This window comes from Sarcophilus harrisii, chromosome 1 (genome assembly GCF_902635505.1).
Source record: "Sarcophilus harrisii chromosome 1, mSarHar1.11, whole genome shotgun sequence".
Taxonomy (NCBI): domain Eukaryota; kingdom Metazoa; phylum Chordata; class Mammalia; order Dasyuromorphia; family Dasyuridae; genus Sarcophilus; species Sarcophilus harrisii.
The window spans coordinates 214,220,459-214,237,696 of record NC_045426.1 but is presented as its reverse complement, the minus strand read 5'-3'; the positions used below and the strand labels follow the sequence as shown (position 1 = coordinate 214,237,696).

At 34.8% G+C, this 17,238-nt stretch overlaps 1 protein-coding gene across 1 annotated transcript in view; it reads left to right on the top strand.

Moving 5' to 3' along the window:
* ANP32B (acidic nuclear phosphoprotein 32 family member B) overlaps positions 1-16,912 on the top strand; it is a 33,396-nt gene extending 16,484 nt beyond the window's left edge. Inside the window, exons 3-7 of the mRNA XM_031969316.1 lie at positions 503-625; positions 4,163-4,340; positions 9,660-9,778; positions 12,550-12,622; positions 16,304-16,912. Coding sequence (XP_031825176.1) covers positions 503-625; positions 4,163-4,340; positions 9,660-9,778; positions 12,550-12,622; positions 16,304-16,377 — 567 coding nt within the window. The 3' untranslated portion in view covers positions 16,378-16,912. The remainder of the gene's footprint in view (positions 1-502; positions 626-4,162; positions 4,341-9,659; positions 9,779-12,549; positions 12,623-16,303) is intronic.
* Positions 16,913-17,238: the final 326 nt, after the last annotated feature.

Sequence of the window (17,238 nt, the reverse complement as noted above, 5' to 3'; positions counted from 1 at the left end):
ACAAAAACAAAAAACAATATAAGTAGACTTTTTGAAGGTTTGAATATATTTGCCGAAATGGTTCACAAACTGAAAAAAATTCATCACTATTTTTAAAGGGGTTGTTTTAAGTTATGGTGAGGTTCAGAATAAGGAGTTCTAGGAGCACTGACCATTCTCATGTGAAGTAGAAAAAATATTACAATATATATCATAAATAACATAAAATGATTGCATATATTTCTGAATTTTAAATATTCTAACATGTGTTATAATCAACATAAGACAAGATAATGTTTATTTTTTTTTCTTCCCCTCCTATTTTAACTAAAACTGAATTTGTATACTCATATGATGGCATTTATAGGTCAAAGCTTATAGCTTAGCTTTAGTTATATGTACTGTACTGCAGAAATAAGTTTCATTTGACTTTGACATATATTTAGGAACTTTCTTATTTGATACATACATAGAATAGCTATATTTCATTAGCGCTAATTAGAGCTTCACCTTTCTTTTCCAGCTTGAACTCAGTGACAATAGAATTTATGGAGGTCTGGATGTTTTAGCAGAAAAACTTCCAAATCTCACGCATCTAAACCTAAGTGGAAACAAACTGAAAGATATCAGCACCTTGGAACCTTTGGTAAGTAATGAACAATTTGGAAAAAAGGATTTGTTGACAATATTTAAAATCCAGTTTTTAAGGCCTAACATTTTACAGCTAGAAAAGCTTTTAATAATTTATTTTATTAGCAAGAAATAAACTACTCTTATTTTTATTTACAAAATGTAAGTATTTCACATATTTAGATTATTATTAAAGCTCAAACCTCTTTTTAAGTTGTTTGTTTTGGACTTTGGTCTTCCTGAGCCTGACATTTTTCTGAACGGTATCTGGTTTCCCATTTTGAAAGGAATGGATATTGTATGATTAACTACATGGAATAATCCAAAGGTATAGGCAAAATTTATTTCCATCTACTAAATCACAGTCTTATGATGTTCATATTACCATATTTACTATATTGAATAATAAACTGCCCTGTAATTTTACATTTTACTAATAGATATTACCATATAGCAAAGAAATCCTAAGGTTTATATTATGGGAAACAATTTTTGATACTTCAAAAAGGGGAGGGGGGGTTGAACCAACATACAAAGCTAATGAAGTGAATAGAAGTAGAACAATTTACAAAATAACAACAATATTGTAAAAACAGACAAGTTTATGGGACTCAAAATATCTCTCTTCAATGCAATGACCATCCCAATTCCAGAGGAGCAGTGATGAAGGACCTGCTGACCAAGAGGTGTTGAATGGTTTTGAACAGTTTTGGATATAGCCAGTGTTCATTTTGCTTGACCATACATATTTGTTACAAGAGCACTTCTTTTTTTTTTTCCTTTCCATTGGGTATAGGGGGTGGAAGGGAAGTGAGATGAGAAGAAGAGAAAATAAATGTTTGTTGAAAAATACCTTCCAAAAAAAAAAAGAAAGAAAGAAACTTTAAAATTTGGAGATAAAAATTTAATTAAAAAAGAATTTGGAACTGAAAATAAAAATTTTTTTTTTTAAAATATGCTTTGATTACATGTTTTCATTGAGAAAAAGAAAAATCCAATTCACTTTCCTCAAGATGGCACAGTGAGTGGCAACAGAGCAGCCCAACTCTCTCACAACTACTTCAGCAGAAAAAAAGGCAATGCAACAGGAAATTATGGAGAAATATAAGGAGAAATTAAAAATAATAATAAATGTGTTTTGCTAGCATTAGTATACACAAAGACAACCAAAAGCCCTTAGTTATTCGGGAAGGGTTCCAAACAGAAGAACACCACCTGGGAAAGTAGCTCATGGAAAACATCCAGCCTGGGTACTAGGGACAACCAGAAACCTAGAACCTGAAGCTAGATGATTATGACACCGAGTTATGTCTTTCAAATCTGCGAGACTTGAACTAGGAGGCATTGATCAGGGTGTTCCCTAGATCAGGTGCCTTAGTATATAATGGCCTGGATCGACCCTTCTGGCACAAGCCACATCATACCCCATCCTGGCATGAGCTTCCACATGCACTCTGACCTGCACTGAGCCAGGCTGCTCCGTATGTGTTGCTCCAATGGTGAACTATGCTTGAAGAACTTTGAAAATGTGTGCTTGTTACTCAAATAATACAGATCAGTGCTAAAGAAGACCCTTCATTCTTTCCACAAGGATATAGAGTAGAGGCCTAACACAAATTCCAACTCATGAAGTAAAGATAGAAAAATGAGTAAACCAGAGGACACTGACACTAAAGGCATATGTTGGAGTCGGGGACATTCAAGACACAAACTTAGAAGAGAATAACACTGTTGTCATCCACAAAGACTCAGAGAAACTCATAGATTTGCCATTCAGCTATCTTGGAATTCCTAGAAGAAATTGAACAAGTTTTAAAATGGTCTTACAGATGAAATGAGAAGAAAAAGTGAGAATGGAAACAAGATCTGTCTAAGAGAATTTGGAAAATAAACAATTTAGCACAAATACAAAACCAATTCTATAAGGCAATTACAAACACTAGGAAAAAATCCAAAGGCTGAAAAAATACCAGAAAATGTAAAGCATTTCTTCATCAATTAGCAAATGATTGTGATAGAATACTATTATGTAGCATAAGAAATCACAAGGAGAAAGTGACAAGGTTTCCCAAAAAAACCTGGGAATACTTAAATATGAATTTAATGAAGTAAGCAAAATTAGGAGAACATTTGTACACAGTAGCAGCAATATTGTAAGGCTAACCACTGTTAAAGATTTAGTTACTCTGAATCAAGATAGTGATCCAAGCAAAGGATCTATGATGAAAAAAATGCTGTTTCCAGAGAAAGATCTGATAAACTCTGGATGTAGATTGAAGCATACACCTTTTAACTTAATTTTCTTCATGTGTGACTTGAAACATGGCTAATAAGGAAGTTTAATAATGAAAAAGGAGGGACAGCTAGTTGATACAGTGGATAGAGCACCAGCCTTGAAGTCAGGAGAGCCTGAGTTCAAATCTGGCCTCAGACACTTAAACATTTCCTAGCTGTGTGACCCTGGGCAAGTCACTTAATCCCAATTGCCTCAGCAAAAAAAATAAAAAAGGAAAGGAAAAAAATTAAGTCATTTCCTTACCAAAACTAGATACATACAATGAATAGGATAGTCTCTTAATATTTATAGGAAATATTAAATGAATTATAAGTAGAAATAGTAAAATTATAATAATAGGGAACTTCAACATACCTTCTTTAGACACTGATAAATCTAACCAAAAAGTAAGAAAGAAATTAAAGACTTGAATAGAAATAGAAAGGATTTCCAGTTGTGCATGGCACTTTTATAAAAATTGATTATTTATTAAGGATATACAAACTTCAGAATCCATTTTAACATTTTAATATTCTTCATTCCCTTCTCCACAATATCATTGCAGATTACCCTTCTACTATGTGCTCTGGAATTCCTGCTCCATAATGAACAAACTTTTCATATTAAATATAATTTCTCATTCCTTGCTTCCTTAGCTATGCTTTCCAGTACTGGCTATACTTTTTTATGCCCCTCTCCCTGACTCACTGATAACATTGAAAAAGGCGAGATATTCTATGTTCCTGTTATATAGATTCTTAAGGACTGTCTTTTCTTAATTTCTGTCATCACTTTAATTGGATCATAAATCCTTTGAATAGAGAGGCTATTTTGTGTATTTCTTGAATGCTCTTGACAGAATAGGGCTAAGATTATTTTAAGCACCCAGAAAAAATAATTGTTAATTGATTATTTGATTATTCTAATACACTATAAACTGGATGTTTTAACATAAAACCTAAAAGAAATAAGGATTGGTATAAGAGAAACCATACTATGAAAAAATCTGAACTTTAATGAAAATTTATATTGCTATTTCTCTATTTCTTTGAACTGTTAATCATACGTTCCTATGATGGTACATATCAGAGGGAAAGACTAATTAAAAAAAAAAACCTATGAATCAGTAAAAAATTTTGTGAGTTTTTTTCTTTATTCTACCTACAAATAAAATTAACAGCACCTAATTGATTAACAAGCAAAATTCAATTGTTTGTTTCCCTCTAAAATTTCTATTCCTTTTAAATTTATCTAATTGTTTTTGATCCCTTACCTCAGAAAAAGCTGGAATATCTAAAAAGCCTGGACCTGTTTAACTGTGAGGTGACAAACCTGAATGATTACCGAGAAAGTGTCTTCACACTCCTTCCACAATTAACATACCTTGATGGCTATGACCAAGAAGACAAAGAAGCCCCAGACTCTGATGCCGAAGTAGATGGAGTAGATGATGAAGGTGAGTTTGAAAACATGATTTGTATTTCTCAGGCTATCATATTAGGTTACTGAACTTTGTTGCTTTAAAAAATAATAATTTAAATTATAACTTTAAAAATTTCATAATTGCATTTAGAGGATGCACAGCTTTATCCTTTGTACCAGAACAAGGCACCAAGTCAACTAAGTCGTTCTAAAATAGAATCTTGTAGACATGTGGAATAAGATATAAGGCTTTCTTTATGGAGTCAGAGTTTTAAGAATTTAGAGTCCCAAAATCCTGGACTCTTTTTTTTTCTAAAGCATATCAGAACTCTTAGGTTGTGCATATATAACCATAATTTAGAAATTAATAGGCTTGAGAAAGTTGGATTCAATTCTTAAAATACTGAAGAAAATTTGATTCTATTTTCACTATCAAAATAAAAATAAATTAAAATCACTTTACAGAGCAGACAGTGAAACAGAATATGAAAACCAACTGTTCTATTAGTTATATAAGTTATGTTTTCATGTAACTGTTATCTAGACAAAGTGTAATAATCTAGATTTTACCTTCTTGTTACATTGTCAGACCATGAAATCATAAAATATTAGTGAGAACTAGTGGGATCCTTAAGAGGCAGCTAGGTGGCTCAGTGGATAGAGCACTCGGCTTAGAGAAAAAGGCCTGGGTTCAAATATGAATTCAGCTACGTACTAGCTGTGTGATCCTGGGTAAGCCGCTTAACCTCAATATGCCTTAACCCACTGGAGTAGGAATGGCAAACCACTCTGGTATCTTTGTCAAGAAAACCCCATGGATAATATTGGTGTGCCATGATCCATGGGATCCACAATTGTGCAACAGAAAAAAAAAAAAGGACTTCATATATCAACTTGGCTTTAGTACTAGGTTAGACTAGAAAGGTGATATCTAAGGTATTTCCATTCTTTAGCTGTGATCCAGATCGAGTCATATGACTTGTAGTAACAGCTTAATTCAAGCAATGAATATTGATCCCTTTTTTAGAAAAGGAAGAGATTGAAAATAGAAAAGGCAGGCTGGGGGCAATGATGAGAATGGGTGATAAGGGATTGAATTCTAGGTAAAACTTCAAGGTAGTAGCACACAAAAAACTCTGAAAAACAACATTAATTTGTAGCATCTATAAAAGGAGTAAGAAATCTCTAATCTCTGAGATTGCTTTGTTTATTTATGTAAACATTGTATTCCCAATGGGATTCCTCCTTCAGGTTTAAACCTTTTTACATATTATAAATAATTGAAAATGTTCATTTTGCAGTTATAACCAAGTGGCCTTTTACATCTTAGATCTAGGACTGGGAGGGAACCACATCCACTATCTATCAAGTCCAGCACCTTCATTTTGCAACTGAGAAAACTGAGGTCCATGGAGATTAAATTAGGAGTCTAGTGTAGGGACTGGCGACTTTAAACCCAACACTTATAGTTTGGGATTCTATAAATTTATTGTAGACGCATTTTTTCATTCTAATAGCCATCAGAAATAATTGTTTATGCTGAATGATTATGAATGGTCTCTTATGATTATGAATTTGTGTATCTATATGTTAAAATCCTATATAACTTGAGGAAAGCTTGAATACTTGAATGAGCCTCTGAGAAAAAAGATTTCTTGATCAATATGCAGTTACCATGAATTGAGTAGTTTTCTTTGACTGGAATCCAGGAAATGTGAAGAACCAGAAAAGATAAGTTGATAAGATAACTAAAAAGATGAGTTGAAACCAAAATTGGAAGAACAGTAGGGAGAACAAAGGGAGAAGGTATTGAATGTCAAGATGAGGAGTTTGGATTTTATTCAGTATTTAGTAGGGAGTCATTGAAGATGTTTGAACAGGGGAAGTAACCTGATCAAAGCATTAGGGAAAATAGGTAATTATCTAGTTAGAAAATAGGTAACTAAGATGGATTGAAGAGGAAAAACTGGTCCCAAGGAGATGATATAGAAGATAATCACAATTTTTTTCTGTATTAGTGTAACTTGTTAGAACCAGACCTCACCTCTTCCCTGTTTCCCGAATACCCATTATTTATTTACAAGCCCTTCATTGGAGAGATGATCTGCCCTAGGCCCTTGTGTTGCCCCTTGGCTACAGACTGGCTCCTTCAGATTTTTCAGCTCTTAGCCATCTTTGACCTACTGCCGTCCGTCTATGGGGAAGACAATCTCTGTTCCTTTCTCACACTCTGTACTTCTCAGACTTCCTGCTTCAGCCTAAGCCATTGGATTGAATGTTGCATCGTCATTAATTTAGTAACTTTAATTCTGAATGTGCCCCTGAGCCTAGAAACAGAAGCACCTTCTACGGTGTTTCCCAGCTTTCTCCTTGGACTGTGTGAGTCACGTGCCTAAAGAAGGCTTTGACTCCTGGACCACACTGTGACGTTGACATTCAGGTACCATTGCACCAACATGCTGTGGAACAAGAGTCAGTCGAGGGGTTTTCAGTCTGCATGTGGTCTAAACTTGGCCACCAAGGATATTTCTAGCAATCCCAAACCCTAAGTAGAGATATCCTGGAGACATTGCTAAAAGACAGAGGCCTTATGCTGCAAACTTAGGTTGCAGCTAATCATTGCTTGTTTAACCCAGGCCCTGACCCTAACTCTTAGATGATGGTGTGGATTTCTGAAAACTTCCTTGCCCTCAGTAGTAGGAAAGATAGCACCTACACAGGCAGCAGTTCATTCCAGAGATTTTTCCTTTTGGAGACCATCTTTATCCACAATTCCCCTGCAATATTTGGCTCTCTCTGGCTTTACTTGCATAACCCCACTATTCTCTGGATCAGGGACATAATCTGGTTTTTTGCTTATTCTGTGTGTGAGAATTTATTTGTTCACTCCCCCTTGGCATGGCACAGATGGGATCAATTGGAGGTGCTTTAACAACAGTGAATTAACTCAGAAAATCTCTAGCTGCCTGCCCAATAAGAGTTTTTTTAAGATATTATTATTTAGGCCAGAAAAGTACCAGAAAATTTCTCCTGATGCAGAACTTTTTGTCTAGTCCTCTATCTTGTTACTCTTATGACTCAGAAATCCACCCACCAAGCATTTATTAAGCACTTACTGTTTGCTGTGCCAGGCTCTGTACTAGGTAAATAGGACTACAAAGATAAAAATGAAATAAGCCCTGTCCTTAAGGAGAATACATTCTAATATGGGAAACAACATGTACCTATAAAGTATTTATAAAGTGAATACAAGGATACTGTCATGTAAGGAGAAAGGATCAGGTAAAATTTCATGTAGGGGAAATTGGGGTTGGACTTGTTTTTCAGGGAACCTGGTTTTGCCTCTACTGTCATGTGCCAATCCATATCAATTTGATCAAATTGATCAAATGGGATATATTCTCTTCAAGGACTCAAACTGTTAGATGTTAAATTATATGTTACGGGAGCTGGAGTGACTGATTTCACAGGTACAAATCTCTGAAATGATGGAAAAAAAAAGGTGTGTTGCATTTGCACTTGATATCACATCCTCTCTCTTTTCAAACTGCCTTTTAAAAAACGTTTTATTGCTCTTTTGCTTTTTCCATTATCATAGTTTCCCCTAGTGTATCTCTAACTTTCCCACCCCAATTCCTTGGAGAGTCCATATAACTATATAACAATCTCATGTAACAATTGATATTTTTAAAGAAGAGGGGGTTAAAAATCAGTATAACTGATCAGTACATTGACAAAGTGTGATTATGTATAATGCCCAACATTTTGAATCTCCCACCTCTGCAAGGGGTAGAATGGATATTTCTTCTATTCTCTCTTTTAAGAGATTCATGTTCTTCATAATTCTGAAGCATTCATCTTTGGCTTTTTTTTGGTATGTGTGGTTGTTTTGTCTCAGTTTTTTCCCCATTTTAATAGTATTTTGTTTTTCCAATTACATGTAAAGATAGTTTTCAGCATTCACTTTTGTAAGATTTTGAGTTCCAGATTTTTTCTCCTTCCTTCCCTTACATTCCTTAAGACAGCAAGCAATCTGATATGAATTATAAATGTATACTCATTTTGCTGTTTCCCTTGTTGTAATGTCATGTATGTTATTTTCTAGTCTTTGCTGACTTTATACTGTATCAGACTCACTTTTAATGTCCTCATACCACCATCCTGATAATTCTTTTTATTTCCTTCAGCCCTCTGCACTTAGAATAAATGCTTCCTGATTGTTAAATTATGACGTTATGGGAAAAAGGGGGTTATACTTTAGTTTTTCTTCTTTTTTTGGGGGGGGGGCCCTCATTCATGTAATGCATTATATTTCCCTGAACCAAAATATGCTGCTCAAGCTCTTTCGTTTAGGTAACTCATCTTTTGGCAAAATTTGACACATTGACTCACATTTTGACAAAATGTGCCATATGTATCAAAATTGATGATGCTAGGAACTTGATAACAAACACAGTAATGCTGCCTATGTTTTGCTACATTCCAGAAACTTTAAAGCATTTTGTTGAGACACCTTCAGTGCTTTGACTTGAGTCTCACTCATTTAGGTAGCAGATTAATCACCCACCCACTTTGATTGCATCTTACAGCCCTGTAACTATATACCAAAATTTGGATTTTGTACCTTCAAATAGAATTCCTTCTCCTTTTTTTTTTTTTTTTTTTTTTCATTTGAGAAGCAATTGGGGGTAAGTGACTTGCCCAGGGTCATGCAATTAATATGAGTTAATATGCAGTCTAAGTGTCTGAGACTGGATTTGAACTCAGGTGCTTCTGATTCCAGAATTGAGGCTCTCTCCACTGTGCTACCTGGACACCCCCAGAATTACTTGTTATTTGGACTTTATCATTTCATCTGAGGTGCTTCATATGGATTTTTCTAAACTATATGCAGTCAACCACCTTTATTAAACACCTACCATATGCCAAGTACTAAATCAAAAACTAAGCAGCAGCTACTCCCAAGAGACTTAGTCTATCAGGAAAAATATGTAATTATTAGGTAACATAAATATGTTTATATATAGATATTTATACACACATATATACATATACAATTTTTTCAGGGAGGGCAACATATAGTGGGGCATCAGGAAAACGCCTTATGTGGTAAGTGATGTTTAAACCAGGGAGTATAAAAGGAAGAAGTAAACTCGTACAGAATTGTACAAATGAGGACTGGAATAACAAATAAGCTAGTTTTGACTGAACTTGAGAATCCATGAAGATGGTGAGAGTGATGTAAAAGTAAATGTAGAAAGGTGTGCTCCTGCCAGATTTTTGCAATTTTAAATTTCGTTGAGGGGGACTTAAAAAGATTAAACTAAGCACATTTAACTATCTTTCTTTCCAGAGGGAGAAGATGAAGAAGATGAGGAAGATGAAGATGAAGAAGATGAATTTGATGAAGAAGATGATGATGAAGAAGATGATGTAGAAGGAGATGATTATGAATATGATGTCAGTGGAGAGGTCTGTTGTATAAATATTTCAAAACCTATTAGCAGCTGTGAGAATGAATAGTATTTATTTTATTTTATTTTATTTTTAAATAACTTTTTATTGACAGAACCTATGCCAGGGTAGTTTTTTACAATATTATCCCTTGCACTCACTTCTGTTCCGATTTTTCCCCTCTCCCCAAAGATGGAAAGCAGTCCTATACATGTTAAATAGATTGCAGTGGATCTTGGATATAATATATGTGTGCAGAACCGAACAGTTTTCTTGTTGCTCAAGGAGAATTGCCTTTAGAAGGTATAAATAACCCGGGAAGAAGAACAAAAATGCAAACAGTTTACATTCATTTCCTAGTGTTCTTTCTTTGGGTGTAGCTGCTTCTGTCCATCCTTGATCAATTGAAACTCAGTTAGATCTTGTCTTTGTTGAAGAAATCCACTTCCATCAGAATACATCCTCATACAGTATCGCTGTTGAGGTATATAATGATTTCCTAGTTCTGCTCATTTCGCTCAGCATCAGTTCATGTAAGTCTCGCCAATCCTCTCTGTATTCGTCCTGTTGGTCATTTCTTACAGAACAATAATATTCCATAACATTCATATACCACAATTTACTCAACCATTCTCCAATTGATGGGCATCCATTCATTTTCCAGCTTCTGGCCACCTCAAACAGGGCTGCCACAAACATTTTGGCACATACAGGTCCCTTTCCCTTTTTTAGTATCTCTTTGGGGGGTATAAGCCCAGTAGAGACACTGCTGGATCAAAGGGTATGCACAGTTTGATAACTTTTTGGGCATAGTTCCAAATTGCTCTCCAGAATGGCTGGATATATTCACAATTCCACCAACAATGTATCAGTGTCCCTGTTTTCCCACATCCCCTCCAACATTCTGCATTATCTTTCCCTGTCATTCTGGCTGATCTGACAGGTGTATAGTGGTATCTCAGAGTTGTCTTAATTTGCATTTCTCTGATCAATAGTGATTTGGAACACTCTTTCATATGAGTAGTAATAGTTTTAATTTCATCATCTGAAAATTGTCTGTTCATATCCTTTGACCATTTATCAATTGGAGAATGGCTTGATTTCTTATAAATTAGAGTCAATTCTCTATATATTTTAGAAATGAGTCCTTTATCAGAACCTTTGACTGTAAAAATGTTTTCCCAGTTTATTGTTTCCCTTCTAATCTTGCCTGCATTAGTTTTGTTTGTACAAAAGCTTTTCAATTTGATATAGTCAAAATTTTCAATTTTGTAGTCAATAGTGATCTCTAGTTCTTCTTTGGTCATAAATTCCTTCCTCTTCCACAGGTCTGACTATCCTATGCTCTTCCAATTTATTTATGATCTCATTCTTTATGCCTAGATCATGAACCCATTTTGACCTTATCTTGGTGTATGGTGTTAAGTATGGGTCAATGCCTAGTTTCTGCCATACTAATGAATGAATAGTATTTAAAGAATTTCTGATCATATATTAATATAAGATTTAACTATTTAATTCAGATTTATTTTAAAATTCAACAAATTTAGTATAATGGTCTCTCCTAGACAGAATGGAATAGCAATTTTCCCTTACAGTTAGTAGAAAGAAGGGTACAAAATCAAAGAGTAATAAGGGCAGTGGTACTCTGGACAACTTGAGGATCATTGACTTCGACTGATTGGCAGGTTTAGATATCTTATTCTTATTCTATTGAAAACTCATCAAGTTCTAAAGTCTGAAAATACACTGTTTTGCATTTAGCTGACTTAGGTAAAAATAAATCTGCATTACTCTCTACCTTATACTTATTTAGAATTAGTCTTTATAAAACCTGTACTTCTTTTTTGTGTACTGGTGATACTTATGAGAAGGAAAAGAGAGGGAGAAAGAATTTTTCATTGAAAAACTTCGTAGATTTTTCCCCAACTTAATACAGTATACCCCAATACTCTAACAGCCTTGTGAGCTCGTTAATGTGAGCATTATTTTCATTAATACAGATTGCAATGTATCCAGGTCTGCCACTCTGTGCAACTCTCCTCATGTCCTATAAATCTGTCCCAGGTTCCTCTCTTTGTACAGTGCTACTAAATGCCCTTTTGATGACTTTGCTATTTGGGTGTCTCTCTAAACTTCCTATAAATTGATCTTATTCATAAAATTTATGTCACATTACATATAAATTTCATGCATACATTGTACATCATATAGTGTACTATAAAATTTACATTCTATCTCCATAAGTAGTGATATCTCCAATATCCCTACTTGGAAAATAAGTCAAATATTTCCCAATAAATGCAATTTTTAGATTCTTTAGATGTTTTTCATCTCTTTGATGGGGCAACTAGTTTATATCCATTAAACTTTTGTATGAAATTATTATAAGCCTTATTTGTGCTCTTTCTTCCATTCACATCCCATTGTTCATCATCAGTAACTTGTTTGAATATGTCAGAATCAAGATATTTCAAATGCATGCTTATTCTTTCCTCATTTTCATTTCTCTGGCTTTTTATAAATTTTGTTCTTTGCTCTAACAAATAAATGGATATGGCTAATTTGGGAACAGTTCCCATATTAGGAACAAATTATTTCCTTTGTATTAAAGTGGAATTAATAAAATATAGTACAAAATTAATAGAGCTATTCCAACCTGATGGTGCTATTACATATATGTAAAATTTCTAATGAAATTCCCTGATGAAATCTCATGTAAATAGTATGTGAAAAGGAAAACAACATTAAGGTATTTCCATAATATTGTAAGATGTCTTATTCTATAGGAAGAAGAATTTGGACATGATGGAGAAGTTGATGATGATGAGGAAGATGAAGATGAGGATGATGAAGACGAAGGTATGCCTAAATTGTACATTGTATTTTTAGGAGTGCTTGCCTTTATAGGATCATAGATTTAGAGGTGGAAGAGCTTTGGAGATCATCTAGACCAAACTCCCTCACATTATTTATTTCTTTATTTACTTATTTTTGCAGTTTTAAGCTACTTACTTTTTAATTTTGTCTTTATTTTCAGTTCCAAATTCTCTCCCACCCTCTGCCTGCTTCCTAATCCCTTGAGGAGGCAAAAAAAAAAAAAAGTCTATTATAAATATGAAATCATGCAAAACATTTTTCTTAACAGCCATATTCCAGGGGAAAAAAAAAACAGCAAGAAAAATAAACAAATGAAAAAAAAAATGCTCCAATCTGCACTCTGAGTCCATTTGTTCCCTATTTAGAAGTGGATAGCATTTTACAAAATGAGTCCTTTGGAGTTTGTGGTGGATCATTGTATTGATCAGAGTTGCTAAATCTTTCACAGTTGATTATAATATTACTGTTACTGTGTACAATGTTTTCCTGGGTCTACTCATTTCATTGTATATCAGTTCATGTAAGTCTCCTCAGGTTTTTCTGAAACTATCCCCTTCATTGTTTCTTACAGCACAGTAGTTTTCCATACCAATCATGTGCCACAACTTGTTCAGCCATTCCCCAATTGATGGGTATCCCCTCAGTTTTCAATTCTTTGCCATTGCTAAAAGTAGTTTTGCATGTGTAGGTCCTTTTTTCTTTGATCTCTTCAGCCTTTGAACTGGTATCCAAAAAAGTCACAGGCGATAAGTGGCAGGCCAGGATTTAGACCCACTTCTTCTAACTCCAGATCCATTATCCTTTCTATTGTACCATGTTGTTTTTAGTTAATTAGTAGAGTAAGGCGTGCAGCCTTATTGAATGGAAAAACATGTATTAAGCACATACTGTATACTCAGCACTATGCCAAGTGCTGAATATATAAATAGAAAAAATGCAACATCCCTTTTTCTTGAGAAGCTCATTCTAACTGGGAGAAATTGCATACATAGAAGCTACGAGGTTAGAAAGGACTGGTGGTGGTCCTTGGGATAATTGTAGGGCAGGGGTCTGTAGAATCCGGTATCCAGGTAACTACAGTAAGGTCCAGTAGTCCAAAGAGTTCAATAGGAGATGGTAAGGCCTGGGGGTCTGCCATCTTACTGGGGGGGATTGTAGTTTGTAATTTCCTGCTCGTTAAAACAATGTGAGTGACTTTGTCCACCTTGCAGCCAAAGGGCAGAAAAAGTAGGAGCCATAACCATTGAGAAGGGGATTGTGGGCTCTTCTGGGTCTTTCTGAAGATAGAGGGAGATAAGGGGCAGCCTGTTTTTGGGAATGAGAAATTGCTGCTGTCAGGAAGGTTGGAAAGAAGAGGAGATCCCAATGAATTCTGGGAAGGAGGTAGGCTGAGGTTGGAAGGAGATTCACAAATGGAACTGCGAGAAAAACAAAATATTTCTGTCCCTTATTCTCCCAAGTCACTTGAATATAATGAAAAAATTGTGCCAGCATGTTAGAAGCAACTGGTGTCAGAGAACTTGATCTGGAATCCGGAAGACTTGAATCCAAATCTAGCCTCAGACACTTGTTTCCTGTCCAACTCTGGACAAGTTATTAATCTCTGATTGCCTCAGTTTCTTCAACTGTAAAATGGGGATAATAATTCTACCTCCCTCTCAGGGTTGTTATGAAGTTTAAATATGAAAATCGTTGAGGCACTTAACAAATATTTATCTACTTCCTTCCTATGAAATCAAACCCATTTCTGCCCTGGAAGTAACAACAGTAGTACCCTACATTCCTGTGACACTGGAAGGATTACAGAACACTGTGTTCACAACAATTCTGTTAGGTAGACGATTCTAAATACTGTTCTCTTAAGTCTCAATCCAAATCCCCTTATTTTATGACCCAGTGAGTTTAAATGATTTGCCTGCGATCCCTCCAGGAATAAGTTAAAGAGCCTCAGGTTCCATACTCCAGTGCCCTTAACTCTCCACCAGATTTTCTTTACTTGTCCCCTGTAAAGGTCCTTCCCTTACAAACAAATTCTTTGCTTCCCTCACAGTCATGCGTGCTTTGTTCTCAATCACAGTGGTTCTGGTCATGATATGCCTTGGTGTTGGTCAGTGGTTCAGTTTTCCCCTCCCGCTAAGGTTTTGGGTGTGATTGATGGCCCTCTGACACCTACTAAGGTTTAATACTCATTGCATTTTGGAGATCCCCCAAAAAATCTAACTACATGGTATGGAGGCGAGAATAGTCCCCTCTTACTTCCATCAGTCTGAACCTGTTTAGTTTGGGGAACTGCCTGTTCCATGCTTAGTTGGTAGTATGGTAGACCAGCCTGTGGTGAGCTGTCACTTCTCAGCCAGGTGAATATTATATTCATATCCATGAGTCTTATTAATTTCCTACTATCTCTCAAGACAGAAGTTTCTCATCATTCTGTTATATGACAAACAACTAGAACTTCTAGCCCAAGGATAATCTATCCTGTGCCTTTTGGATATTCCTCCAGAGTTTTTGGCATGAAATTGAGAGACTGGGATACTTTGTTTTTCCTACCCCTACACCTTCTTGACCTGCTCAATAAAAAGGAATGAATTGAAAACTTTTGCTCTCCAACCCCCACCCCAAATATCTATCAGTTTTGTCAGAAATAACCCTGTTTTACCAAGATCAACCTTATAGCAAAGGACCTCATAATTAATAAAGCTTCTACTAATAAGTCTGTAAACCCTTTCATTCCATATTCAAAGATTTTGTCAGATATATTACTGAAATTAAAATATACCACATATACAGAATATACCATATATATTGAATTCCCCCATAATGGTTAAGACCATTAGAATTAGAAAGAGAAAAGAACACGGTCACTATAGAAAAAAAAGAACTATGTATGGTTTTTACTCATTTTAGAAAAAATGCTCCAAAAGGCTTGAAAAAAATTTCTTCTGTTATCACCTTACATTAAGAAGTTTATCTAATCAGCCCTTTTAGTAGTGGCAAGGAATTGAAAATTGAATAGATGCCCAATTGTTGGAGAATGGCTGAATAAGTTATGGTATATGAATATTATAGAATGTTATTGTTCTATACAAAATGGTGAGCAAGCTGATTTCAGAAAAGCCTGGGAAGACTTACATGAACTGATGCTTAATAAAGTGAACAGATCCAAGAAGACATTATACACAGCAACAAGATTATATGATGGATGGTAAACTGTGATGGACTTGGCTCTTTCCAAAAGACTTGTGATAGAAAAGTATCATCCGCATCCAGAGAGAGAATTGTAGAAACTGAATGTGGATCAAAGCACAGTATTTTCACCTTTTGTTGTTGTTTGTTTGCTTGTTTTTCTTTCTTGGGTTTTTTTCCTTTTGATCTGATTTTTCTTGCACATCATGACAAATAGGGAAATATGTTTAGAAGAATTGCACATGTTTATCCTATATTGGATTTCTTGATGTCTTAGGGAGGTGGGAGAAGAGGGAGAAAAATTTGGGACACAAGGTTTTTACAAAAGTGAATGTTGAAAATTACCTTTGCATGATTTTGGAAAAATTAAATGTTATCAATATATGAATTGAAAGTGTAGCTAATAATAATTTAAATTATTTTGAAGTAAAAATTTCTTATCCAGGGGTCTTAACATGTCTCTTCTTTATTGTATAGAAGATGAAGAGACTGGGAAAGGTGAAAAAAGGAAGAGAGAAACAGATGACGAAGGAGAAGGAGAAGATGATTAAGACCCCAAATGATCTGAAAAAAGAACTGTTCAGTATTGTGTGGACTGCTCCTATTGATTTGGTAGCTGTAAAAAAGAAGTGGTAGCTATAATCCAAGCCCCCAGGACACCTAAAGAGCCAAAGAGTAGTTCCTGTGACATTCTACATTCCTCCGATCAATCCCCATTGGATATCCAAGTTACCAACAAATTTGGGGAATTAATTCCCAACAAAATAGTCAGAGTTGTTAGGTTTTTTCTTATAAGACTGTTGCCATAGCAGGGAGAGCAGCTGTGATCGGTGAATCCTGATTGTTGATGGCTACCAGTTACACCAAGGTTGTAATACCATTTTTACTTTCTGTACAACAAAAGAAGCTTTGTAAATAAAATCTTAACATTTTGGGTCTGTTTTTCATGCTTTGCTTTTCTTTTCTTTTCTTTTTTTTTTTTTTTTTTTAACCATTAATTTTTTTACATTAGGATGTTTTATGTGATGACTACAGATAAATATTTTTAAGAATTTCAGTGAAATAAACATGTTACTATTTGGTAAAGTCTAGTTGTACGTTTACATTTTTAAAAATTAGACTTTAGGTATGCTCATTTGAAACATACTAAAGAGAATTATTTGAATTTTTAAAGTGATGGTTATTGCAAAAATGTACTTGGTGTATATATTTACACATTGTGCATTTAAATCAATTAAGCATTGATAATGAGAGGCATAAATATTTCATTACTGTCAGTGTGAAGGATTTTATATGGTTCTGAATTCGAAAGTGCTGAAGTTCCTAGGGAACATTAAGCTAAAATTTTTAGACATAAGTAGTAGCTAAGTTAAAGAAGAAAAGTCTGACATAATAGTTCTTGTACCAAGGTT